The sequence below is a fragment of the Phalacrocorax carbo genome, chromosome 12 (genome assembly GCF_963921805.1).
Source record: "Phalacrocorax carbo chromosome 12, bPhaCar2.1, whole genome shotgun sequence".
Lineage (NCBI taxonomy): Eukaryota > Metazoa > Chordata > Aves > Suliformes > Phalacrocoracidae > Phalacrocorax > Phalacrocorax carbo.
This window is the reverse complement of record NC_087524.1, coordinates 7,833,849-7,860,769: the sequence shown is the minus strand read 5'-3', so window position 1 is coordinate 7,860,769 and position 26,921 is coordinate 7,833,849. Positions and strand designations below refer to the sequence as shown.

Below are 26,921 nucleotides of genomic sequence, written 5' to 3'. Positions count from 1 at the left end.
GTCCCATACTTTGTGGTGCCCTTAGCAAAAAAGCTAAGTTGCTCAGCATGATAAACCCAAGGTGGGAGCAGTCAGCTTCTCCATGATGCAAATTTACCACCACAAAGCACAGTGGATCCCCACGGCAGAAGGGACAGAGACTGACTGATTAGTTGCTGGCCCAAGCAGTCTAGTGGTTCCTCTCCAGCCACATATTGCAGCGCAGGGAGCTCCAGGGAGTCTTCCTATCAGTTGAGACAGGCAGCATCTGTTCAGATCCTATTCCTGCCCTGACTTTGGAGGCAGCCCAATGGAGTAACAGGGCTGCTCAGCTATACCCCAAATGCCACTCCTTAGGCCGTAAGCAAAAGCTTTGGAAAAGGATTGTTGATTCTGCAGAATCAGGGCAGCTTACCAGCTCTTTGAAGAAGGCAGCCTCTTTATGCTGCTCTGAGTAGCGCTCATACTGGTCCAGTCCGTCCTGCAGTTTCAGAGTCAGCGTGTCATAGTTTGACCGCACCACTTCCAAAACCTGCCAGAGAGCCAAATACAGCAGAGGAGTCAGCATCCACAGATGCCTCAGCATAGGAGGAGCAAGGCTGAGATAGATCACAGTTCCGGCACCTGTTTTTGCAACATACGTGGCTTTAACAGTCAATATTTGTCTCACAACTACAGGGAGGTGGGCACTAAAGCCTTCCTAACGCCAGTAAGGAACAGCCCTCAGATTTACAGAATTTCTTCATTCATGGATGAGCCTATGACAGGAGCAGTTTCCCAAATACTATTATGTCACCAGAAGTAGACAGGATCTCATTAAATTAAGCAGCTAATTACCATGTGTACACCCAAATGTAACACAGTAGGCCCTATGCAAACACAGGTTTGCCCAACCCCATGGTCCTCCAAATGCTAGTTTTGCCAGCACACCTCCCTCCCGGCTCACTAATCACCATCCACAATCTGCTAAAACACCAGCTTCTGCAGCTGCTACGGTCAGCTTCCATACAGAGCACTGCACTTCTGATGGGAACAAACTTCTGACAGGCACTAAGAGAAGACCAACTCTGGTACAGACACTAGTTTTAGAAACAGATGGAGACATGAATCCAGGTCTTCCTGCCCAGGAGATACTTTATTACCTGCCTTCCCTGCAACCAAAGCACTCCAGCTTATATTACTGCCCTACTTTGCTCCCAGCACTGGTCTGTACTTATAAATTCATAGTTACATGTCTCTGTCCTATTGAACTATTCATTTTCCTAACTAGGTAACACCAAGAGGGATTCCCACAATGCTTTTTAGCTTCAAAGCATTGCATGGACAAACACACTCCTCAAAGCACTTGTGAGATGGTAAGTAACGATAATCTTCCTACCAGGAACCATATAGCTGAGCACTCCTGGGCAAAACATATGCTTGAAACAATTCTCTTAAACACATGAACTTCTTTCTTAGGCAGTTACCACTTGATCTGAGAGCTAAAACAGAAGCACAGACAGGATACCAGCATCTGAGGTTCACATTTCAGTCGCTTGTGAAAAGCCTCAACCAGGAGGTCTGCAGTTTAAGGTGCAAAGGAAGAGGACTCTACCCCAAGGCATTCACATTCAGGAGAAATCTTAAACATTGCAGAGGATGTAGGACACAGTGACCAGAACAATAAGGAACCCTTCTACTTCTCCTCTTGTCGTCCCAACAATGTAAACACACCCCTCAACTGCCCTTTTAGGCAGCTGTCAGTTCTTGCCCTTTACAGGACTGAATCGTGCCCTTGTATGCTTTACTCGAGGAATACTAGACTTGCTTAGGGCTCCCTTAAAAAACTCCCTATCTTCTTTCTCCCCAAACTTTGCATGTGGCAGTGGTAGACAGAGACACTCATGCAAACTCTTAGAAGCAGGCTAGGGCCCGAGGTGGACGTAAGCCACAGGGCATCATCCAAATGAGGACTGAGAGTAAAAAAGGGTCCTAGAAGTGGTCATACAGCAGAGACTCTGCAGCTCAGCTGTCCTCCAGCATTGCAGAGGCAACCTAGGGGTAGCAATCAGTATTTTGCAAGGTTATTTAAGAACAGTCTGTCGGTGTTTTGCTGCTGCAAGAGCACACAGCCTTCTCTCCAGGACTTATTTTCTAATGCTGTTTGTCAGCTCCACTGGCAGAGAGGAAGAACCCCCTGCAATGACAGCCATCTCCAAATTCAGTCTGGCCCTCTTGTTCCTGTGTGCAGAAGCTGTGAGAAGTATCACAGAGACAAGAGCACGATGAAAGCAAGCCACCTGGGTATAGGAATAATTTACTTTGGGATTCGACTATCCACTAGGGATGGAGAGTAATAGTGTAACGCACCTTCTTCTGAGCAATAAAAAAGATCTAGCAGCTTGCATGAATCAGAGGCTATCCTCCTGTCAATCCGAGGAAGCCAAGTTAACCAAGATTAATAAACTGCAGGAGAGAAACCCTGTTTGAAAAGTGAGTAGAACCTGCTTCTCCAGCAGAAACTCAGAGTGGAGGCATTTTACGCAGGGCTACCCCACTCCCCAGGAGCCTCCCCTTGGGCCCCCTTCACCACCCTGTGCCCCCACATGCACAGCCACGTATAGTGCCATACGGGTGTGCCCAGACAATGAACGTACAAGCAGGATTTCTCCTTGTTATCCCTGAGTATCTTTTCAGACACTCAACAGGAACATCCTCAAACCACTGTGAGAAGTAAGCTCCCAGGGCAGCAGCGAGCTCTGTAAGCGGTATCCTTTAAATCAGCCCTCCTGTGTTACCTTTGAAAGGTAGCTAAGAACTCAGTTTGATACTCTATGAGGAGGACAGGGAAGGAACAAGACGCCCCAAAGTCTCTACTGTGTTACCCACTACTTGTTGTGATCTCTGCAGTGAACTTGAGATCAGCTTATCCCTTTAGCTATATATTTTCATTGGCTTCTACTCCTTATCTCCTTTAATTATGAAACAGAACTTTAAAAGAAAGGGTAAGTTAAAAATAAACAGCTTCTTCTCATTGCCTGATAATTTCACTTTCTTACTGCTGCTGAGAAAAAATGCTATGTGGGATATGAGATAAACCCACTCACAGATCATTTTACTTCATACCCTATAATGGATAGGAACTGTTACTGAGATGAGGACCTGCCATCCTTGAAACGATTTCATCTGCTCTTTAAGATGCAGCTGCTAGACAGAGGAGAGGTTGAAGAGTAGCAGAAGGTATTAAGAGCATCTAATGTGAAGGTTTGAAAGGCATCAGCTTTCCACGCAGATGACAAAAAACTCACATCCTCTGTGTAACAGAAGATTGCATGCTAGCATCCTTCGCCCTTTTACATACTGCTTTGACTTCTGCTCAGGAAAACTGCTGCAGGAAGAATGTTCTTTTGCATTAAACACATGAGATCTTTATATGCACCTTTCTGTCAGATACAAAAGAACTTAAGAAACTTAATTTTGAGATTAAAGCATTTCTTCTTCAAGGTCCTGTCCAGCCTGGTCTTCCTAGAAGTCTCTATGGAAGACTAGAAAACATCAATTCCAAGATGGTAAAGCATGAATAAGTTAAAAAGGAAGGGATTTTTTGCTGGACTCTCTCACACAGACTTTAAACAGTCATTCAGTTTTTTAAAATCTCATGAGCAGCTGGAAGAACAGCACTTACAGTGTCAGGCAAGGATAGAAGAAAATGGACTGTAGATGATTTCCAAGGAGCTTCTCAGTGACCAGCAAGCAACAGGGAAGATGTGACACTCCTCAGATTGCAAGGATAAACATGTTGGGCAAACTATTTTTTAAAAAGAAAAAATGCTTTACTGGATCTTTACAGTGGAAAAATTAAATGAAGAGGAGTCACAACCTAAATCTCTTTTTGTAGGTTACCACAGAGGGATCAGTCTTAAAAAAACAGTATGACAGAAGTGAGCAACTTGGATATGGCCAATACAAGAAAAACGAAGGCTGCTAAATTCCTTTCCTGCAGCTACCTGTATCAGCCCTAGAGGTTACATTCGCTCATTTACTTCACTGCAACAAACAGAAGTCAGTGGAGCTGCACCACTGTAATTTAAAGATAATTTGCCATCAAATTAACCCCTGCCCCACCACCCACTCACTGACTGCTTTCCAGAAGTTCCAGAGACATGTTAGCAATTCAGGTCCCTGTGTACATGTCCCCAAACCATCCTTTCAGGAGCTGCTCCGAACAGCAGTGCTTTCTGTGGCACTCGGATTTCAACTTTGTCCTGCAGCTACAACTGCCCATGCCCCATAACTCTCCTTCTCCAGTAACACCGACAACCTGTGAGTAGAGGCAGCCCTCCAGGTAACATAGCAGGGGGCTGGCTTACAATGCAGGGGCTGATGTGGGGCTCAGCTCTCTGCAGCACCCAGAGGAACAAGATTATTTCATAGAGTTTTTGCCTCCTTACTCTGTGGCAACCACCACTTTACCGCTCCCTTGTAAACCTAATGAGCAGCCTCCAAAGGGCCAGTGGACTCTTGCGGACACAAGCTCTGGAACCAGTTCCCCCAGAACCAATTGCCCCCGCCCCAACATTTTCTGCATTCAAAATAGACTATGCTTTGCTGTACTACTCCATACACACGGGCTCCTTCCTTACTGCACCAGAGCTGTTCCCTCTGACTGATCCTCAACAAGAGCTGACTTGCTGCACTTCCCCAGAAAACAAGGGGATTACCTGCAGCAGTCTCCGATCCCCATCCTGCCCAGGAGAACACGGTCGCAGTTGGCAGCAAAGCCAGAGAAGGAGCTGCACCAGCAATGAAATCTAACAGGCAACACGCAGAACAAGGGCCCGTCTATCTGGCAGACACAGTACGCTTCACTGCTTAGTAACTTTTTAACCTGCAGGATCTTCCATCATCTGCAACCGCAGTCTCTACCTGACCACAACATAAAATTAGAGCACACCACCAATTCACACCACCCAGCAAAGAACCTGGTGGCGGGTAGGTTCTGGGAAGCATGCACTGGTAATGACAGAAAAATAAAGGAAAAACAGAAGCAAGAAGAAAGCAAGGTCTCTACACTGTCCTTTTAATCAGCGCAGGAAAGGACAAGAATGCAATCAGTCAGCATCATCAGTACCTCACTAAAGCCTCTCCATGCCCGTAAGACAGTCATTAGCTACCACGACACAGAAGCAGTTGGAAAAGAACTGACTGAATGATCTCACATCAAGCAAAAGGCAAAAAAAAAAAAGAACCCCAACAAACACCAGGCTAAAATGCGTTTGTGCCCTACACTAACTCCATGAGGCTCACCAGGCTGGGGTGGGGGGAGGCTCTCCAGATCAGGCCTAGCAACCCCTCACAGGACGGAAAAGCTGAGTGCTTCTGTCCCAGCTGTGCCATGCTGGAGGATGGAGCAGCCTGTGCATGGGGCATGTAACATCCTCACCAGTGCTACTGCGCAGACATGGCATAGGGGCCAAGGGCAGCCAGGGATAGACAAATGTGCCTTCTGTCCTCTCTACAGAGGTGGTGGAGTCCCTGTCACTGCCTGTGTACCACAGAGGGAATTATGGCAGTCCCACCTCCGAAACCCAGCAAAGCCCAAGATACCACAAGCAAACCCATGAGTCTGTCCCCTTAGCTCAAGAGGATGGAGGCTGTAGGAAGAGACATTAGGATTTCTCTATTCTAGTAGAAGCCTGATGTGCATTTTACACTGGTGTCCTCCAACTGGCTTGTTTACTCCAGGTTTAGTACAAATCTTCCCCTTTTTCTCCCTCACTAATCTCTGCAAGCAACTCATAGTCCCCAAGTGTTTCTCCTAGTGAATTCAACTGAACAGCAACATTTCTTATTGTAATGAAAAGGCTGCTGCCACCTGGACTACGAAGAGGCTAATGCCTCTCTGTAATAAAATGCCAGATAATTGACATAAATTTTACTGTAGTATCTTCTAATTAATATGGAAAATTATTTTTTTTTTCCAGATGGCATCACACTTCTCACAGAGAAATTTATTGCTGATGCAGGCTGGAGTCTTTGCTGGAATTAAACCCCAGAAGTGCCAAAGACAAAGCACATAACTAAATAATTAGAAGTTAAAAAAACCACACACACAGAGCTGCCACATTTCCCAACAGACTCTGCCCAGACCCAGGCTGCATTCATCTCCCTTTCCTCCTTCCCTGTCTGCAGGAGCCAAGCTTAGAGAGAGGATCCACTAAGACTGCCAGCACTACACATGTGTGCTGGAAGCAGCTGCCATTCATGCTGGCTTCAAGAAAAGCACCCACCCTAGGACAAGCAGCAGCAGAGAGCTTTTATCTGACCCAACACTACCTTACCTTTGCAGCTGTCCCGGAGCTAAATGCAGTACTGATGCTTCAACACAATCCCTCACCCCCAAGCTGATCAAGCCATAAGTATTAATTCCATGTTGCTGAATGCTAAGAGGAAGAGGAGGAGGATGTTGCTATGACAGTCTAACAACTCAGATTCCCAAGATATGCTATGTGTACAGCACACACCTATGGATCCAGAGAATGCAGAGTGGGTCTGGTGCACATGGTGGGAAAGACCAAGATGTGGGCTTGATACCCATGTGTAGCCATGCCACAGATGTGCAAGATACACAGCGCATTGTCATTCCTGCTCCAGTGCCCCAGATCTCCTGCATCAAGCAGCTGCTGTCTGTACTACATGCAAGTAAAGGACCTATGGCCCTCTCCTGCTGCGTGCTGAGAGCATGAGGCTCCTCAGACTGCGCCTGTAAGACAGCCCCCACCAGCTCACACAACTGTCACTCTCAGAGTAGGAAGCAGCATCCTGCCTGGAAGGAAGATTTTTCCAAGAGTAAAAAGCTCAGCTAGCCCAAACGATTAAGTGAAAGCAACCAAGGGCAAATATCTCCTCTGAGGTATGAAACAGGACTGCACTAATGCAGAATGTATCAGCAATGCTGGGCAGTGAGACACGAGGTCTGTCCAGGTCATAGGGGGAAGAAAGGCCTGCAGAAGTAGGTGCAGCTGCCCATGAGCCCCAGGATGGGAGAAACACAAGATAATGGGAGTCAAGAGAGTCTCCTGTTCAGTGCCTGGAGCTGGACAAGTGGACAAGGCTGAGCAGCACACAGCGAAGATGAGAGAGCCAGGAGACAGGGACAGAAGGTGCCTTGTCCTGCTTTCCACTTCTAAGGTGAGTGCAGGAACCCCTTGCACACAGTTCCCACCAGGTTACTCAGACACCTTTTAGTTTGTGTTTGCCAATCTTCCTCTGCTCAGCTCACTAAGCAGTAATGAGGACACACGACGTCTAGGAGCCTGGGAGTGAACAGTCTTTGCCCATCAGTTTGTCCTTTGTCCCTACCAGTCACTCCTGGCAGTCCTGCTGTGCCCACTGCACTACTCTGTGCCCAGTCAAACACGAGGAAAGACTAACTCTCCACATCCTAAATCCTTCCCAAGGCTTTTATACATCTGCACTTGAGTCTCATTGACATCCAGGCCTTGCCACTTCCCCACACAAGGCAAAAGGTTTTGATCATACATAAAAGATTATTATTTTACTTAGCAACATCAAGGAGGGACATTTCACACCCTGTTCTTCACCTCAGCATAGAGCCATTCTGTCGCGCTCAGATGATATACAGTAGTTCAGATGTTTGTTCAATGATCTCAGAGATCTGTGATCTTTAAAGGAACAAGCCTACAAAGTTGATGGTTTCTACCCATGGAGTGGAAGGGTTCGGTTACAGTCTTTCTCCTCTGCCCACAGGTGCCTCTTCTAAAGATAAATAATTTATAAGCTTGCTCAGAAAATTACTGTCGTTCTCTGAACTCTGCTAGCAGAAATGGCATCCCCTTTTGGGACAAGTTATCTGCTCCAGAAATGTTTTAAAACCACAATCCATTAGAAGTCTAAGGTGTTCAACACTATTTAATGATGGGAAAAGACTCACTGATCAAACCGATCTGGAAATCACAGAGCTTTCAGAAACATCCCAAAGCCAAAACTGTTATCCAACTCCACCCAGAAGCAGCTGTAAATGCACAATGCAGTGCCCATTCCAAGCTCTCACAGGACAGGCCTCTGCAAGATTCAACCGTACTTCAACAAACAGAAAGGCTGCAAAGTAGGACAAAGGCAAGTAATGACAGAGACATACAGTCACAGAGACCAGCTATGGGCACAGCTTGCAGGGGACTTAATATGTAAAAGGTATAGACAAACAGAAGATATTAATGTGGTTGATAACATATTGACACCCCTATGCAGCCATCGCTAGGGCTAGGGAGTCCTGTGCTAGGAGTATGACACCCTCCGAGCTCCAGGAGTCAGGCAGCTAACCAGAAAGGTACCTTACCAGAAAGCCTGTGCCATGAATCCTTTTACTAGAGGGTAATTTCAAGAAGTAGTGTCTAGACACGCAGGACAACTCCCATACATGTGAAATACACTTTGCTCAACCCGTTTGGGTTTGCAGGACAAAGAGCAAAAATGCACTTAGCCTCACGCTGGTTGTTCTCGGCACCAATCCGCTTTTCTCAGTTCATGGATGATCAGTGGTTATCCTAATCTGCATATCCCACTTGGCACAAAGAACGTGGTGCTCTCTGTGTGACTCTGGGCTCTCTTTCCCAAACTGCAGGGACAGGCCCTTGAGAGGAAATCAGGAGGCAATTCTGTGTCATTCAAGGGAGGAAAATGGGTTCAGTGGGCTTCTGCCGAGAGAATGAACATCCGTGTACTGAACAACACTGGCACTTCCAAAGCCCAAGAAGGGAAAAAGAAGTCAAAGATCCTGATATACATTATCTTTAAAATTATCAATTAATGAAATAATCACCCTCCAGAGAAGGCTTTTAGATCTGGATGGGGAGATCCACCAGAAACTGAACGAGGTCCACCAAGCTTGCCTGTTTTTAGAAATTTTGTGAGGAATGCAGGCAGCAGCCAGGATGATGGCAGGAGCATAAAACTCTGAGATAGATTTGCTATTTTGGAGTTACAGCCCATTTTGGAGTTGTGAACCCTTACCTCCAGCTGGTGGCATTTATGAAAACATTTCTCACTGCTAGGTATATAAGAGCACTTGCAGTTCTGCCAAGGCTTGAAAAGCACTGCAGATAGCTATGGACCGGACCGTTAATTTTTTTATTTCTCCATTGTGCTTACAATTAACTTAAGTGCTAAAATGCAATGGGCTGTTCCAGGAGAAGCTTTTTATCTACCAGCTGCCTTCTAGCACAGCAGTAAATCAACTGCTGCCACCAAAACATCAGACAAGAGGAAGAGAGCACCCTTATGCTCACTGTGCATATTACCCGTTCAGCCTAAGTGGCTAACTAGCATTCAGCAAATGAATGCTGTGATTTGTGTACAACCTTTGGTGCAATCCTCTATTTACAGAAGAGGTAAAGTCTGGTTCCCCTGAACACAGAGGAAAAACAGGCAGCAGCAGCTCTCCAGTACCAGTTAATTCACCAAAGTAAGACGAGTAACCTTGGTGCCCAATACAAGATAAAAGAGCTTAAGTCATGAGCTGCCGGCTCCAGTCAAGCTGAGAAACCAGGACATACAAAGCTGTTACAGAAATCAGAGACAGCTACAACAGCCTAAAAAAAGTAGCTGAAGATTTTAAGAAATGGTCAGAAAGAAAATCTTTCTAGGGCCAGCAGCCAGAAAGCATCCTGGCAAACACTGAGACTCAAATATACAACTTTCAGTTCAGATTGCCTTGATGAGGTGACAACAGGATACCTGATGTACACCAGGGGAAACTCATTCCTAGTAAAGAAATTAAAATTTCCCCAGAAGACCGTTGGCTCAGGAATAAGGCTGTCTAGAGAATACATTAAGATATGCAACAAATCCTTTCCGTTCAATAAAATCCCAACAGAAGCAAGTGGACTGTTCCAGTTTGAAGAAACCAAAATCTAATTGTGCCCAAGGGAAAAACAACAGGGAGACTTATTCTAGTTCTCCTCTAAATCAAATACGTGCAGTCACAGGAGGTTTCTGGAACTATGGTCAGGTTCACAGGTATCAGTAGAGGATCCAAGAGAGCTTGTGCTCCTCACACAGCCACCACAGACTTCTACAGGGTATAATGGTTACCGACTGACTTAGAAAAAAAAACCCTCACAAGGACCCTGACTTGAAGATCAAGACAAATGAAAGCAGAACACAGACATTCAAAAGAACCATGGAGCTTGCCGCACATTTAATTTTTCTTTTTTCTTCTTCTTTTACAGCAGCTAGCAAGCAAACAGCCTCTATGAATGCTACTAGGACAGCCCTGGGTCTGACACTTCCTGAGAAAAAGTAGATTCCTACCACCTAGTTTATGACTTTTTTTAAATTATCAGAAATCTTGTTATGCTTGGCTTGCACAACATGTATAAATTTAATTAAAGGAAGCAGCAAAGCTAAATAGCAATACACTAAAAAACTGGCTACAAACCAAGTGGATGCTGTATATTTAAAGCAAGTCAAAACAATATAGAACATGCCAGAGAAACACCCAGTTTGGACTGGGGGAGGAAGGTATGCATTTGGAGGTGCAGAGCTTAGAAACATCGGTTCCATAGCTTCTACTTACATTTAAGCAATTAAATAGCGAGAATAGAAGGCCAGCTACTAATTGCATAATGGAAGTGATAAAAGGCAATAATTCAGTGCCCTGAGGAGATGCAATAAAAAGGCCATGAAAGGGGAAATCCAGAGCTTACCTGCCTAAGTGACCATATGTGGAAAACAAACTGAAGTCCATTCTAAGATGGGGAAAACCAGAGGTTTTGAATACAATCTTGAAGTTCTACAATATCTTTTCTGAAATAAGGGCACTGGAATTGATATACAAGATTTAAAACATGGGTTGACATGGTGACAACACAGTACTCCTGTTTAACAATTTCTAATTCTCTATTTGCCTTTCTGACCACTTTTGAGCCTTGAACCAACATTTCCAGGTTTATCACAGTGACTCCACGAGTCCTTTCCTGCATGGCAATAATTAGAAAACTTTACTACAACTTAAGGACTTTAAGAGACTTATAAATCTGCGAAACTTCCTTCTAAAGATACAGCCCAAAAGAAATAGATCTACAGTCAATCAGTTAGCTACAAACAGCTTTCGCTACAAATAGCTAGAAAAGATTGTAGCAGCAGTATGTTAAGGTAGCTAGCTAATAAGGAAAGGTGGGCAGTGCTTGGGAGTTTGTGTGACTGAACCCATATAAAAGCTTTAGCTATTAAGGCTTCTGCAAATCTGAAGTTGGAACAGACAGCCACAAGCTGCTGGATGATCCTTATAAATTGAAAAACCTGTAGTGAAAACGGAACTTTGGTTGCAAAACGTCTGCTTTAAGGCTGCAGTTCCAAAAGTGGTTTAAGTGAATCTACGTGCAGCTCACCTAAACTGCAATATAAAAGTCTGGAGTTCCTCCTTCAACGGCACTTACTGCAGAAATAAGGCATTCTAATGTGCAACTCGGAAGTCTCTTCATTCTGGACACAAGCACTGAGGGGGCTGATGACCAGACACAGTACTGACATCAGGAGTAACTGAGAAGGCAAGAAGGAACAGAGATGACTGTGCCCAAGAAACTAAGAACGCAGCTCTGCAAGTTGAGTTTGTAAGAATCATGGCAGCAATGAAATTTCTGCCAAGGAGATGGGATCAAATCTGTCTCAACCAAGTGACTCCTCAAACCCCAGACACACTTTTGGATCCTACTCTAATCTGCATTGCACAACTGGAGGAAAAGGGAAGGACAAAGTCTGTGATGAGGGCAGCAATAAGGGAACCAAATAATTTCTGGCACGACATGGTGAAAGAGTAAAGCTTGTTAACATTTTAATTTATTAAATTATCCCCTTTTGTGCTGTTGGAATGTGTGATTCTTTTTAAACTCCATCTGGGCAATGACCAGAGCTGGAACTGAATGAGACAGTTTATGCTTGGAAGCACTCATGGCCAGCATAGAAAACGTCTTTTGCCCGTAAAAACAGAGCTGCTTAAAGTTGACTGCTAAGTTAATTTAAAAGGAACATTTAAATGGCTAGCAGGACAGCTGGAAGTACAGAGGCTACTATCCAAGATAATCATTAGCAAGGGCAAGCCTGATGGGATGATAAACTTTGTGGGCTGAAACACTTCTTGACTGAAATGGAGGTGTGCAGGATAGCTGGCCAGCAGTCAACAAGGCGAACCTGAGAGGGAGCAGAGACTTGGGCATGGACTACAGACAGAAAACTGGTCACAAGTTTCTTAAAAATGAAGTGGTCTGCCGCTTATTACTGCCTTTCTCAGGGAAAGTTGTCTGTGTGCATTCTTGTAAATAAACACAGAGGCCCCCAAAGTTGCTGACACTCAGTTATTTTTAGTCATTTCTCCTTATGCCCAACAGAAGCAATCAGGGCTCAAGATAATAGCTACGTCTCTCAAGAAGGATTCCTGCCACGGTAAAGTGGCGTCTTGCAACCCAAAGATATTTGGAGGACAAAAAGGGCTTGTGTGCTTGGGAACTTAGTGCTTATCCCTGCAACATTTGCTCCACTTAAATCCTTAAAGCATCAGACCTACCATCTCTTCAGCACCAGCTTTCTCACAATTCAGACGCTCCCAGCAACAACCCCAAAACACCAAAGAGGACAAGTCCCTTCAGAATGCATGTTTGAGAAGAGACTGAGGAGGTGCGTCTTACCTCTGTGAGCAACGGCGTTATCTCCACAGCGGTTCAGATGCTGGATGGACAGGGAGGACGTGACTCAAAGTGGAGGTTTATTGCTAATGGGCCAGACAAGACTATTGTGTTGGCTGTATATCCGCCACTGACATTCAGGGAAAAGGTGACTTGTGCTGGCACTGGACCCATTCTCTCCAAAGGATGAGAAAAAAACACCACTTCTCCACAGCACCTTTAGCAGATGAATCTTCAAGTTGAGCTAGTCAGTATGCAGAGCAGCAAGCTGGAGAACTACTTGTCCACAATGCCTGTGCTCTGAATCAAAAAGCATGCACCTTTTGCTGTCACAGCCGTAGACTGAACCAGCTGGCTATAGAGATGGGACGTACATACAGAACTACTGAAGGCTTGCACAAAGATGATGCCACTCTCTTGGGGATAAGGAGTTCATCACCAAGGCTTCCACTTTCTCTCTAAATTTCTCTTTTGCCATATTCCCAGACAAGTACCTGCCGGATCCATAATGGAAATATCTTCTCCACTGTAATTTCTGCAGTGCTTGGAGGACACCATTGTTCTACAGCCTAAAAATCCCTGTATGAGGATTTAGTGCTCCCAAGTGCCTCTTGGACATCAAACATTTTCAAAGCCATTAACTCTGATGGGTTTTTGAATAAGGCTCAGGGAAGCCACTCGCTCAGTATTTCTCATAAGGAAATGGTAGCTCTGACCTGGTAGAATAAAAATTACTCAGAGGGAGGAGGAGGAAGAAAGCCCTCACAGCCCACGTTCCCTGCAAGCAAGGAAATGAGATTTGATTTACTCCGTGATTCTGAGGTGTGTTCAATTTCAGCTTGAATTTCTACTGCATAAATTCAGCTTGGCTGAGCAATGTCCCCATTAGAGACTGTCCAAAGCAATATAAGGTGATCCACACAATGATCTTTGAAGCTGAAAGTTCAAAGCCTTAGTGAGGTGGGGTTTTTTAGCATATTTTTGCATATACAACCCACAAACCTGTGTCTTCCAAGAGTTTAGAAGAAGACAATATAAAAAAAGCAATTAGATACAGTGCTCCGTATGCACACAGCTCCTTATTGTTGCCAATCAATCCATTTATTTATTTAGTTCAGTGGTTAAATTTCCCCTTACTACACAGCAGAGAACAACTTCCATGATTCAAAGGTATTAGATGACAAGCAGAAGTCATTCACTAAAAGGATTTAAGGGCTTCAGTTCAGGGATTAATAACTCAGCTGCTTTTTCTCCAGATTTTAAAACCACTAATTTGTACTGCATCAGCTGGTAGTTTTATTTGCACAACTATTTTTGTTTTAATGGGAATCTTAAACTCTGCTCATCCCAAAATGCTCCTGCATTGTCCCCTTGGTATTAGACTAACACCTGAATTTTTGACTATATTTAAAGAGGATTTCATGCTTACTTAGCAACTTTCTTAAGAAACTGCACCTTAATGCACACAAGTTCAAGTTCTGCTTGACTTTTCCTGACGAACCAGCTGCATCAGTTGACCTGTCCTCTCAGGAATTCAAAAGTACTAGAAGGCAGCTTGGATGGAAGCTTCAGGCCAGGCCTCTGCATCTCCAACTCAGTCTCACATTTCAGAGAAGCTCTACAAAATCTGGAGTTTGCATGCATTTGACCACACTTTTAAGGTGGGATAAACCACAGGGGTCCTTTCTCACCTTGGTTTAACACAGAATAATTTGGTAGTGCACTTACCCTGCTGAGAAACCAAGTGGCAGAAGTCAAAGGGGGCCTCATCTCTGCGTTACTCTGCAGAGACTCTGATCTTACAGTTCTGAGAACCATTCACAAGAGGGAATTTCAGTGAAATGGTGCTATAGTTTAACCCCGATACTTCTACCACCTTGGGCTGTATGACTAAAACCCAAAAGCAAGGCTGCAGGTTGAAAAACTCAGGTACTTTAAAGTTTTGGGGTTTGTTATAACTCTCCTGAGTCAGGCTAGCTCAGGCTACTGGAAAGATTCAATTCTTTCCGTATGTCTTTTTAAGGATTGACTTGTGACTGTGCCTTGAGCTTCTGTTTGGTGCATTTTTATAAATGGTAATAAGTAGAGCTGTTCACTTGGTTTACTGTTTCTAGACAACAACTGCCAGCGACAATCAACTCAGAGAGAACAGGAGAGCAGGACTGGCAGCAGCCACAAGATGCATCATAGCGGCAAGCAATGGTTATACGCATTAGGAAAGCTGCCATCTTTCTTCCTTCTCATCTCTAAAACATGTCAAGGGCACTAATAAACAGGGTATCCAAGGCACACAAAGGCTATGAAGAAAGATGTCCCTATTGCCCTGTAAAGGCCCAATGTCAAGATGACTACTGAGGCTTTAGGAGCCTGCTGAACTCTACCAGTTAGGAGTCTCCAAAACTGTCTGATATTCAGAAAGAATTCAAAGATCACAAGAGCTGCAGAACTGGGAAAAGCAGAAAGGAAATAAAGTGACCTACTTTATATTCTGCTATCACATGTTGAAAGAGAGGATCGTAAAATGCCAGAAAGAGGCACATGTGAAAGAATCCTCTCAAATGCGTGTGCTGTCAGCAGCGTGATGGCACACAGCCCCCATGGAAGAAACAAGGGCAGGGAAAAACCCAGGTCAAGTAATGTGCCAGAACAACTCAATACCCAGAGGGAGGGGAAGGAACAGTAGGAGTACACAGAGTAAGGGAAGCCTGCGATCTGAAATGCCACTTGCCATTACCCTAGCAAGCATTAAAGCCTCTGCCAGGAAGTGGCACTTCGCATCAGAATGATCTGATTGCCTTTTCCGAGAGCAAGTGACAGAGGAGAGGTGTGATCTTAAATATTTTGTAGATATTTCTGCAGCATCTGTTCTTGACTTAGTATCAAGATGCAGGGCAGAAGAATCTGCAGTGAGCACCTGGGTACAACTATATAAGATTACTGGACACAGAGTTAACACTCCAGAGTCTGGATTCACCTTTTAAACCACAACCCTGTTGAGAGCTGGAAAACGATTTTGGTGGGTTTTGGGTTGTTGGGGGGTTTTTTTTTTGTGAGAGTACAGGTGGGTGATTTTTCTTCTTTTTTTTCTTTAAAGGGGAATGTTATCAAAATAAAATCCTCCCACTTCCCAGATTTGAATTCCAAAATTTTTGCATTTTTTGTTTTTTTATACAAATATCAGGATGAAACCAACTGGCCATTTTTCTTTAAGCATCTTGACATGACCTTTTTTTGAACTCATCACAAAAAAGCTCTCCCTCTCATAAGTGAGCTGAGGTCATACTGAGTTATGATCTCATGTACAAAGGGCATGGCAGCTTCAGTTCAGGTCTCCCAACAGAACACTTGCCTCCATCTTCAAACTACGCTTCACTCAAGCCAAGAGTTTCTGGGTGAGGGATGAGGGACCAGGCTATGTCTCAAGCTAACAAAGTAGATGAGACAAGACCACAATTTTCTGGTTCAGCTAAACAACTGACTTCCTGAAGAGCAATTGGGACAGGAGTGATCCGTGGCCCCAGTACAGCAACTGGTTTCTTTATGCCAAAATGTTTACTAGGACATTAACTGCCCAACCCTAGCATCACTAAGTCCTAGTTCTGAAATGTCAACATATTAAATAATGACAGACACACTTTAGGACTCAAGCAGTCCTGGGATATTATCCCTCTGGGCACTACTGAGGATGGAAAGTTCAGCAAGAATTGGATGATGTGGGAAAACTGTCATGAACTGAAAAAATCTAGTTCAGATCATGTTAATATTCTCCCCTGCAAAAAGTGTGTCGTTCTCAGGTATCTGCAAAGAAGGCTAAGATAAGGTATTACAGTAGCTTTCTTTTTATTCCTCCGAGAAGGGGAGTTTAGCCCAGCAACAGACCTAAGTTTCCTTTCTATGCCTGTAAAGCAACTTGTAGGTGGTACTGTAATTAAATAGGTCCATCAGTTAAAATAGAAAAGCACATCTTTATAGCTGAGGTGAGAACTAAGAGTCTGTAGTGAGATGCTTCCATCAAGCTGTCAGTTTTCAGGAGCATTAATGACAGTGTAGAAAATTCCCAGCAAAGCAGCCTGGATGCAAAAACCAACACAGACAGTCAGGAAGTCTAAGTTCCAGCATGACCACCTCGGCACCTTCACAAATCCACATTTCTTTTTCCATCAGCTGGAAGATTGCTCCTGTCCTAGTGTTTCAAGATGCTCAACAAAGAACACTTCTTGCAAACAAAACACAGCCTTAAAAATCTACACTGTAGCTCACAGATACCTGTTTTAAGAAAGATACAAAAAAACCCTGCAGATACTGTCACATGAAGCTCCATCTAGATCCATGTCCTGTGTTACATCCTCCTATTAAAATCACTGATAAACCTTAGGGTGACGGCAACAGCCAACATTTCATGCAAGTTGGACAGATGCCCGACTCCAGCAAACCACCGATATGACACAGCTGATCAAATGCTAGTATCTAGGTTTGGTGATGAGTATACATATTTCTAGGGCAGAAGGGGCCTGGGAAGGGAGACTTACTCATTAGCCAGCTGAGCACACTCTTCCTTTAAACACCTGGAAGGAGAACTGCCGGCAGAACGAGAGACATCTCAGGGTAGGCTCTGTGTGACCTCTATATTCACATATGGATTGATTTATCCTGGGTTTGGAACATTAATTTTCACAGAAGTAGAAGCTGCAAAGGATAATGCAACGCTTAAGTGAAAAGACTGGTGTCTTACTTGCAGGAAGACCAATGGTTTGATTCACAGATGTTGCTGAAGAAACATAACCATAGGGGAGTTGACAGCAGTCCCCAGAGAAACAAATTCTTACAGTATCACCATGATGCTACTATTTCCAGCTTTCCTCTGTGTTAACATGCTCATGGGGCTCCAGGACAGCTCAGTTTGGGCAGCAAAAGGTAGTACAGACCTTCCCAAAGCCAAAGCACCCCGAGAACAGTTAGCTAGCCACATCACGCCAGCTCCCTGATGCTAAATCTCATTGCCAGAAGGTGCGATGTCCTTCTCTGTCACCACATTTCACTACAAGGCCCTGTCATTGTCTCAGAGATGCAATTGGTCCATCTCTGGGTCAGGAGCTTGCCCACACCACCACAAATGGGAGAAGCAGTCACAAGAACTTCTCTACCTCTACAGCTTCTGCACAGGACCCCAATCCAGCATTTTCTGAGAAGTCAGGAAGTCTAAGAGTAAGATTTCAACAGCATTTGGTGTCTGGTTTTACACCCAATTCAAAACCAGATGCACTCTACTGAATTAAAACTGCTGAGGAAAATACCCTTGGGGAACAAAAATGGGTTTTGTGCCCAAATAAGCCTTAAGAGCAATATTTCATTAGTGGGGTTCTGCACGCAGTGAGACTTAGTGGCAAAGTTTCCAACTAGGAGGCTAAGGCATATGGCAGGGGCTACTGGAAACAACATTATTAGATATCAGTCTGCAAGAAACTACCTCCTGTTATCTAGATGTTAAGAATATAACAGCGGATTTTCCATGCTTACTGTCTTACAGACAGAGGTCATCCCAACTAACCTGTGTTTTCATGGAAGAGAAAAGCTTCCTAGTTTACAGCTAACATTGATGCATCTGTGACACACCAGTCAACACTGATGTAAGTGATGGTTCCTGGGTCGCATCAGCTTATTTCAGAAATACTAGGTACTTTCAGACAATGGTCCAGGCTGATTCATCAGCTCCTTGTCTAGGAGGCTGGAATATACTTTCCCTGTTAGCAATTCTTGCTGTCAAGCAGTTATTGATAGAGAACATAAATCCATGGTTTGGAAAAAGTGAAAGAGGAACTCCTGCAAACAGGTGCTCAGGTGAAAGCAAACACAGGGCTATGAATATCCCTCCAGAGGCCTACACTCGTGCCAGCTACAAGGCAGATGCTGCTGCTGAAACAGCATGTGCTGCTAGCAATACTTAGCTTCCCAGGAGCTTATTTGTGCCTTAACTGAGCCATGGGGGAATCCAGGCGCCCTCTGACTAAGGCACTGGAATTGATTTATAGCCCCTGGCACTTGGCTGAGCCAGAACCACCTTCCCCAGTTCCATCTCTCTGGACACCCATCCCCCCCAACTTGCTGTCTCTGAATGACACTTCTTAGCTCCCTGAGCAATCCCACTGCCTGCCTCAGATCTCCAACAAAGACAGAAAAAGTGACACACATCAAAGATGCCACCTTCTCCTCTATCAAAAGGTTTGCCTTTGAGCACCCTATTGCAGACAAGAAATTTGAACTTACTGTCTTAAAATCCAAATAGCGAGTGTTAGAGTGCCAAAAAAACAAATATTCCAGCTGAGTGGAGCTCTGTTCAGGTGCAGCACCTTTAGGCTGAGCAGCGTTTACTCTCCTGCTCTGGGAGGCATGGAGACTGCAAAGCTCAATTTGCTTCCCACTTTGAAATCAGAATGATGACCCAATTTGTCACTTTAGGGAAACAGCTGCAGCTCGAGCTGGAGGATCGAGAGGACGAAGGCAGAAAAACGATCTGTTACAGCAGGGTACTACCAGAGAGAAGGAAGAGTAGCATCTCTGAAGGCAGGAGTTTTACCTTAAAGAAGCCCCAGAACGAGCACGGCTGGCAGCCACTGCAAAGCCTGCCCCCTTTTGTGAGAGGAGAATCTGACTGTAGGAACAGTTACTCAAAGCCACATTGCTGTCTGAACCGGCACAGCAGGCTATAGCCTGTCTGCTTTTAGGACTCCCAAGCAGAGATGAATGAGTGTAAGGAAGCTTAGGGTGGAGCTCAGGACTAGAGCAACAAAGTATAGTGCTATAAATCCAGCTTTACAAAGACTGATAAAAGAAGTTAGCATGGTATCTATGTGCATCATGCACCTGGCAACAGCCAGCATCTATTGTTCCTGTTTCACAAGGGATTAAAAAACCCTTCTCAATCTGAAGTTTTACAAAATGCAAATTGAATTGTGCATTCGCACAAGTCAGCCGTTGACAGCTCCTCCTTTAATCGCAGATGTGCAAAGTTGTAATTTAATCTTCATAAATGCAGACTGTTTTGATCATTCTGTTGCAATCCTCTGCGGAGCTTTCCCTGCCCTGCACAGGCGCTTAGCAGTGATGGCAATCCGTAACACTGCTGTGCCTTCCCCAGCAGATCACGCAGCACTTCAAACGCTGCATGACTCCCCAAGGGCTCCACGCTCACTGCCCTCTCACTCGGGAGGACACAGGGCTCAAGGTTTGCTCAAGGCAGCACAGCAACAGCTAGGAAGGAGTTCAGACCCCAGCCTGCAGCCCTTTTTCCAGGTTAAGTACCACATATAAAACAAATCTACCAAGCATCTAGGATGTGTTTTGTGAAACACACTCACCGGGGGCGAGGACAGGCAGTAGAACCAGAGCAACATCAGCTTGTCTCCACAGTATGGACTGTGAGCTTATCGTAATAGTTAAACCTCTAGCTCTTGCCCAGCACACTCCCAGTTGTGAATCAGGCTAGGCCTGTAACTCACATCCCCGAGTGTTGCCTCTGTAGCCCCAGCACAGAAACTTATCTGGCTCCAGAAGACTTTACCCTGTTACAGCAGGGAGCAACTCCGGAAGGCAGCTCTTCCAAAACAAGTCCCCAGCATTTGGTGGTCACGTACACTACAGCAGTTTTCAGACCCTTATCAGTCCCTGTGGTACTAGCAACAGCCAGGCAAGGATATGAAAACAGCAGCAAGAATTGAAGGTGAGCCTTGCTTTGAAGTTTAATGGACTTGTTACTGGTTTGTACTCTGAGGTAGTCCCCAATCTCCCCAGGAGGACAGCTCATGGAAGTAGCAGAAAGCAAGACATCTCTTAGCATTTGCAATGCACAGAGGGTGGCAGAAAGGTTCCTCTGCTCTGGGAGCAGTCAAGGTGATCCAGGGTCATGCTGCCTCCGAGAGGCAGAAAGCAGCTAATTGCCCCTAGCAGGAACGGGCAGGATGCCGGGGCATCTCTGTGTCAAGCCTGAAAGAAGAGAATTGAAAGGTTTCTCCCATTTCTTATTGGGATTTCAGAGAATGAGGAATAGGGTTATATCTCTCCAGCAGCAGGTGTTTTCAAAAACAAAGTTCTTCTTTTGTCCCTCTAATAGCCTACCACACATTGTCCCCCCTTCCAATGACACACAGTTTATTGCATTCTACATGTTAATAAGAGACACTCCACAACACAAAGTCACTGTTCCAAAGCTCACCTCCAGCTTCAAATCTCCTTGTGGCAAAGCTGATCAGTCCTTGAAGCCTCTTCAGACCCATTCAGTCTGGCACACTGCATAAAGCAGTCTGAGGCTTTAGTAAGTTGCAGGGATATTTCTCTGGTAAACAAAAAACCCCCCAAACAAATAAACAAAGAAAGATATCTAAACCAGAGAACCACTCCATCAGCTAGGCAAACTGGCAATTTGCCAACTCCAGGAGACTTTTTTATATAGACCCTTTTAAATGTGGGATTCCAATTTCACCTGGTGCAGCTCAGCTCCTTCTGTTTAAACAATGAAATCTGTTTCAAGCCATTAATCATGAGTAGGTGTCTGTAATGAGACCCTGAAACCCAACATCCCTGCCTCATTTGCAAAAATGTAATAGCTTTGAGTTAGGGCCTTGCCTTGGTGACCCCTTAGCTGGAGTTTCACATTCCTACTACTGTGTGCAACATGGCACACTAGCAAGCTAGATACTTTCTACTCTAAAGCTCACTTCATTTCAGAAGTGAAGTAGCATTATGCCAAAACCATTTTAAAGTATTTCTGGAGGCCTCACAACATGTTATATTAATGTAAGAGATTAGGGGGATTTATCGTATTAGTACCTAGCACTGATGGTACTTGGCATTTAAAAATACCACACACACAACAGGTTTTAACCCTTAATGCCACTGCCAGCAGTGCTAAAAGAAGAACAAAGTGTCTTGTATCTGCCAGTGGTTTTGCTGCTAGTTATAGAAACCAGAACAAGTTGAATAAACCATGACATCAATGGCTCAGAGTTAGAATACTTTGGGGCATGTAAAACCAACCGCATCCTTCTGTGACTTTCTGTGCAAGTCACTGGTGGAGCCTCCCTGAGCCGCACTTTCGGTTAGTCCCTCGAAGCCCCACCAGGTAACAAAAGGCCATGTTCGGGGGCAGGGGGAAGCATTCACCATTTGGAGTATGACCTCAAGGAAAGGGAAACAGCTTTGTGAGATTGCCTGACCAAACTGATTGCAGTTACCCGAGTTATAAAGGTATTACAATGTGGAACAACCCAAGTATTACAGTCATTTGTCACAATTTCAAAAGCGATAGTTGTCCTGTTTTTCTGTCACAATCTGTTCTGGCTCCCAGCACTTTCCATCTGCACTTACTGGACCAATATACACAGTACAGGTGTTCACTACCATCTTTCACACTGAACTTTATGCAACCTCCAAACCAAAGGTACCTAGTGTCCCTGCTGTGGCTGGGAAGAAAGAGGGGCTTCTGTTTGAAAAAGCACATAGATGTTCCTGGCGAGCAAGCATCATCAGTCCTACGTGTCTGCCATCTCAATTTTAAGAACTTTAGAGTGGAAATCATAGTGAGACCAAGGGACAAAGAGAAAAGGAGACCTTAGTGAGCAATTTTGCTCCTAAATCACCAGCAAATTGGCACAAGACTTGCCTGGCATACAAGGCACCACAAGACATTCCTGCTCTAAAGAGAGTTCACTGAAAGAAGTACAGGGTTCCTCTCACTTTAGCCTTTGTAGAATAATTGTGCTACATCACCATCAGGCAGAGAGCTGCCTTCTTACACACCGCTCTTTCACATCCAGAAAAGGCAGATGTGAGACCCCATCCAGACCACTCGTGCCCTGTGTTGTCAGTCTTTATGTTTGTGTGCATTGGCCCTTCTGGAGCAACTCTTGCGTTGCTGTTTTCTCACTGCCTTGACCCTGTTTTCTGCAACTGTTTCTGCTGGAAAACACGTCGGGATCTTCTCAGATCAGATATAGCACAAGAAAGTCTACTGCCTCCAGTGTATTAAGTATGGGGAGCCCAGTCATCTGGAGGGTTCAGATAAGCCTAAGAATTCATTTCACAGAAGGCTATTTTGCCCTTTGATGTCTGAAAGGACCCAAACATCTCTGAAGACATGGGAATAATCACTTGCACAGAAGAGCTGTCTCAGAGTAACAGTGAGAGTTACTGGCCAACCCCATCTTTTTGACTGTGCAGCATCTTTCAATTCCTTAAAGGACATGCATGCAGGAGCCAAACATGTTGAGAGGGAGAATACCTCAAAAGCACAAATTAACACTGAAGCTTAACAACTTCGCAAGCGCAGAAAGATGCCAATGACTAAGACATTTCCTGTTTCATGGTGAGGAACTACAGCAAGGTCAAAATAGCTAATGACTAGGAAAGATTATAAGTTTGTTTTGGCAAGTAGACTCTTGGCATTGTGACACTGGCAAGGATCACATGGTGTTGATAGACTGAGGTGGCTCATCATCAAATCCATGGCATTTGCTCACTCCAAGCAATCTCCCACTCTTTGCTCAAGAGAATATGGAAAGAAAAAGGTTTCTTCCCAGTATTTCTGATCTGAAAACTGGATAAACCCCACAACAGCCAGCAAAGCTGTTCCGGGAAGTCTTGCAAATACCTGTCTAGAGCACAGATCTGTATATTCAAACTATGGTTTCTGGAGATCTTTAGGACTGAAGATGTACAGAGGTATTAACAGTCTATCCTCAAAACAATTCCATGTCCATAATTTTCAAGGGCCTACAAAACTCCTCAGCATGTAATAATGTTAACATTAATGCTTATAAATAAAAAAGGAAGTGACAGACTGAGTATGGTAATAGGCATTAGTGATGAACAAGGTAATAAAGCCTTCAATAGAATTAGGAGAATAAAAAGATAGAACGTGTTTCAGTTGATTACTTTGCCACCTTTAAGGATATTAAAAATACAAAAATTAAAAAAAATTAAAAAGAATTATCTAACACATGAGCAGGGTGCCAGAACAGTCAGGAAGCAGCATCGCAAGTTTGATGCAGGCTCAGACAAGAGTCTGCAAGCTGAGTAGGTTCAGGTGAATTGGAACCAGCTCAGAGCAGCAGGAAATTCCCCTTCAGATAGAGCTATGTCAAAGCGCACCTGCCTGATTAATAGCAGATTCTGAGATACCACAGAGGAGTAGGAGCAACTGTATGAGAAGCTGGCCAAAGGCTAGTATCTGGGAAGGAAAGCTTCATTAAAATAAAAGTTTGATCCTCAAAATTGTAAAAATAAATGTTTCCAGTAAAGAAATATCAGTCTCCTCAAACTATTGAAATAACTCAAAGGAGAGAATGACAGATGCTACATTTGGGACTGGTGTGTGGACAGGCAAGGTAAATGTCAGCATTAAATATTTCAGTGTAGTACACTTCAAAAAAAAAAAACAGGGCTAGAAAGGAAGGTGGACTCTGTGTAGAAATATTTATGGCGAGAGAAGGGGAATTAAGTGAACACACATGTAAAAACAAAAGGTACAGCTGGAAGGAAAATAAGGAGAAACTTCAGCAGCCAAAAGGCAAACTTGACCCCTCACCCCATGCTGAACAGCTAACACAGAATGAAACCAACAAATTCTGTTACCTCACAAAAGCCAGACCCTGGCCTTGATCTCGGCCATCTACCATTACCTCTCATGAGCTTACCACGTGGGATGGCTCCTGACGGAGGGAAGGCCACAGTCCAACACAAGACCTGAGCTCACTGGCTAATTGAAAGTGGAGGCAAGAAGTTTCCATCCCTCTCCTCCTTGTGCAGTAAATTGCAGAGCTCCGACTGAACCCCCTCACTGAGACCACACAGTCCCTCACTGCACTGACATCTCTGTTATTTCTCTGCAGTTCACTAAGGCCTATTATTGCTTTCCTTTGTCTGATGTTCTCCCTATGTTGAGAGAAAGCATGAAGGGACAAAAGAAAAAAAAGAGAAACCTGTCTTTCAACTTCCTAATCATCTTCCTCAGAATGCTCCATGCATCAGCACTGATTTCATTATCTGCCTGCTGCTAGAGATCTTATTTAAAGAATAACACACAAGGAAGAAAGAATTTAACCTGACCTCCCTGAACTGCTGGGGGATGAATACTACACAGAGCTGACGGTGAAAAGCTCGTTTCATTTCTCAGACTAACCTAAACACTATGCAAAATTCCCCTCTATCCAAGCCCCCAGTTTTAAATTGGGCTATCAAAGGCTTTTCTTTTTTAGGGGCCTGGGTTGATGCAATCAGTGTATCATCAATGAAGGAGGATTGATAACATGAGCCATCACAAAGCATAGCTGTGGGTACAGTGACTCTGAGACAGAATAATACAGAAAAATCGAGTAAATTAAAACCAGTGTTCATCTAGTCAGCTATATCAAGACAAGAATAAAAAGCAGCAGGGTCCACATTTTTTCCCTACTGCATCAGTACAGCATTCAACCTGAGACTTTAGGGTGTTACATATTACAGATTAAGTAGGATAATAAATGAAAAGGTTAGTGGGAAGCATGGAAGAGTGTCATCAAGTAATGAGTAAAAATATCACAGACAGAAAGAGAAATGAATTGCAGAACAAGATACAGTCAGGACCTTTTAACATGCAAAAGCATGGGATTCCATCCAGTGGAAGGAACGATCTAAGGTGGCTCAAATGAGGTCTGTCCTAGACTGTGTACAGAATTTCTTCTCCGGAAGGTCCAGAGGTGCTGACGCAGCTGTGTCTGGGATGATCCCCTAGCTCACATGGCAGCTCGGTATTTTGTCCACCACAGGCTCCTGCAGAGTCACTTACCTCTGCCAAAGTGATTAACATATAATCCCAATGTTTTAATTTGGGAAATAGGCTGTCTCTTCCCTTCCTGAAACCAAGCACAGTCCTTGTTTTCAAAAAGCCACGTTTACACATTTATGCAATACAAGCAGAACATGAAGAGAGCAAACCAGGCCAAATTAAGGAAGGAAAACCTAACCATGTCACCCTCTTTGTTAAAAACCACCTCGTTTCAAAATCTAAGCCAACTGAATTCAATTACCGTAGAAAATCTATACCAACTGTTGCCTGAGTTCTACTTCCCTGATATCACAGAAAATCAAGCTATGCCTAACAGTTCTCCAATAACTAAGTTTGCTGCCAAAAAACTTCCTGCCCCATCCTGAACGTCAGCACCCTCACAGTCTCCAAACACACTTGCTGGCAATGCTGCGTACTTTCATCATTCATACCCATCCTTCTGCGTTTGCTAGATCAAGAGGTCTGCATGTGATGGCAAGATTAGCTAAACCAAGCCTTATTTTACTTCCTCTTGCCCACATCTGAACAAGGAACACAAGGGTCCCACCTTCACCTCTCATATTGCTGCAACATCATCAGTCCCAGCAAGCACAAGGTACTCCTAAACACCCATATTCCAGAGGTCAACATGGGAAAAAGTCATTGCACGCCTGGCTTACCTGATCCTCGGAGAGCTGTGATATGTGATTCACTGCAGCGTAAGACTCTATCTTCGGGTTGAAGTGATTGATGATGGCTCTGAAACAAAGCACGGAAATTTTCAGAGGTCTCAGGACCAACTTAGAGATACGGCAGAAATTCCCCGCCAGCCTGAGTCAGTGCACATGGAGCCACAGTCCTGCAAGAAGTAGTTCCTTCCTCACTGCGCTCTATTGCTTGCTCTGCCAAAGGCACACTCCCTGCTGAGAGGCCAGTGCAGATTCAGTCACAAGCTCATTGGAAATGGCAAGCACAGGCACTGCCCTACGTGCGGGTGCATCGGTCCCAGCAGATACAGGGCTGCGCTCGCCACTCTGGCAGAGGGAATCACTGCCTTGCTGCGAGCAGGCTGCAGGTTGCTCAGTGTTCCAGCAGAGACACAGCAATCCTGGCCATTATTGCCCCATCCTTGCTCAAGAACTGCATCTCCTCATTGCTTCCAAAATTGTTATTACCTGACATTTTAGTCTATGGAACTTTGTTGCCTGATATGTTGAAGCTGATGGTTTATTGCTTTGCGTCTCCACTATGTTTGAGATGTTGTAGTTGGCTCTTACTTGTAGTCATCCATCACTGCAGCCACTACTTTGAATTCTTCCTATAATGACTTTAGTCCTCAGCCCCAGTTTAAATCATTAGAGGTAACTTATGCCAGTGTCCCGAACATGACAGCAGAAACACTGATCACTCCTACTTCTCTGCCTCATTTCTCTTACTGCCTGCACCAACATACTCCCCTTCCCTTC

At 44.4% G+C, this 26,921-nt stretch overlaps 1 protein-coding gene across 4 annotated transcripts in view; it reads right to left on the bottom strand.

The window, feature by feature from the left end:
* Positions 1-26,921, bottom strand: part of ARMH3 (armadillo like helical domain containing 3) — a 127,434-nt gene that overhangs the window by 7,860 nt on the left and 92,653 nt on the right. For all 4 annotated transcript variants that reach the window (XM_064463986.1, XM_064463987.1, XM_064463988.1 and 1 more), the window contains 2 exons: positions 26,136-26,214; positions 395-511 (listed from right to left, as the gene is read on the bottom strand). In XM_064463986.1, coding sequence (XP_064320056.1) covers positions 395-511; positions 26,136-26,214 — 196 coding nt within the window. The remainder of the gene's footprint in view (positions 1-394; positions 512-26,135; positions 26,215-26,921) is intronic.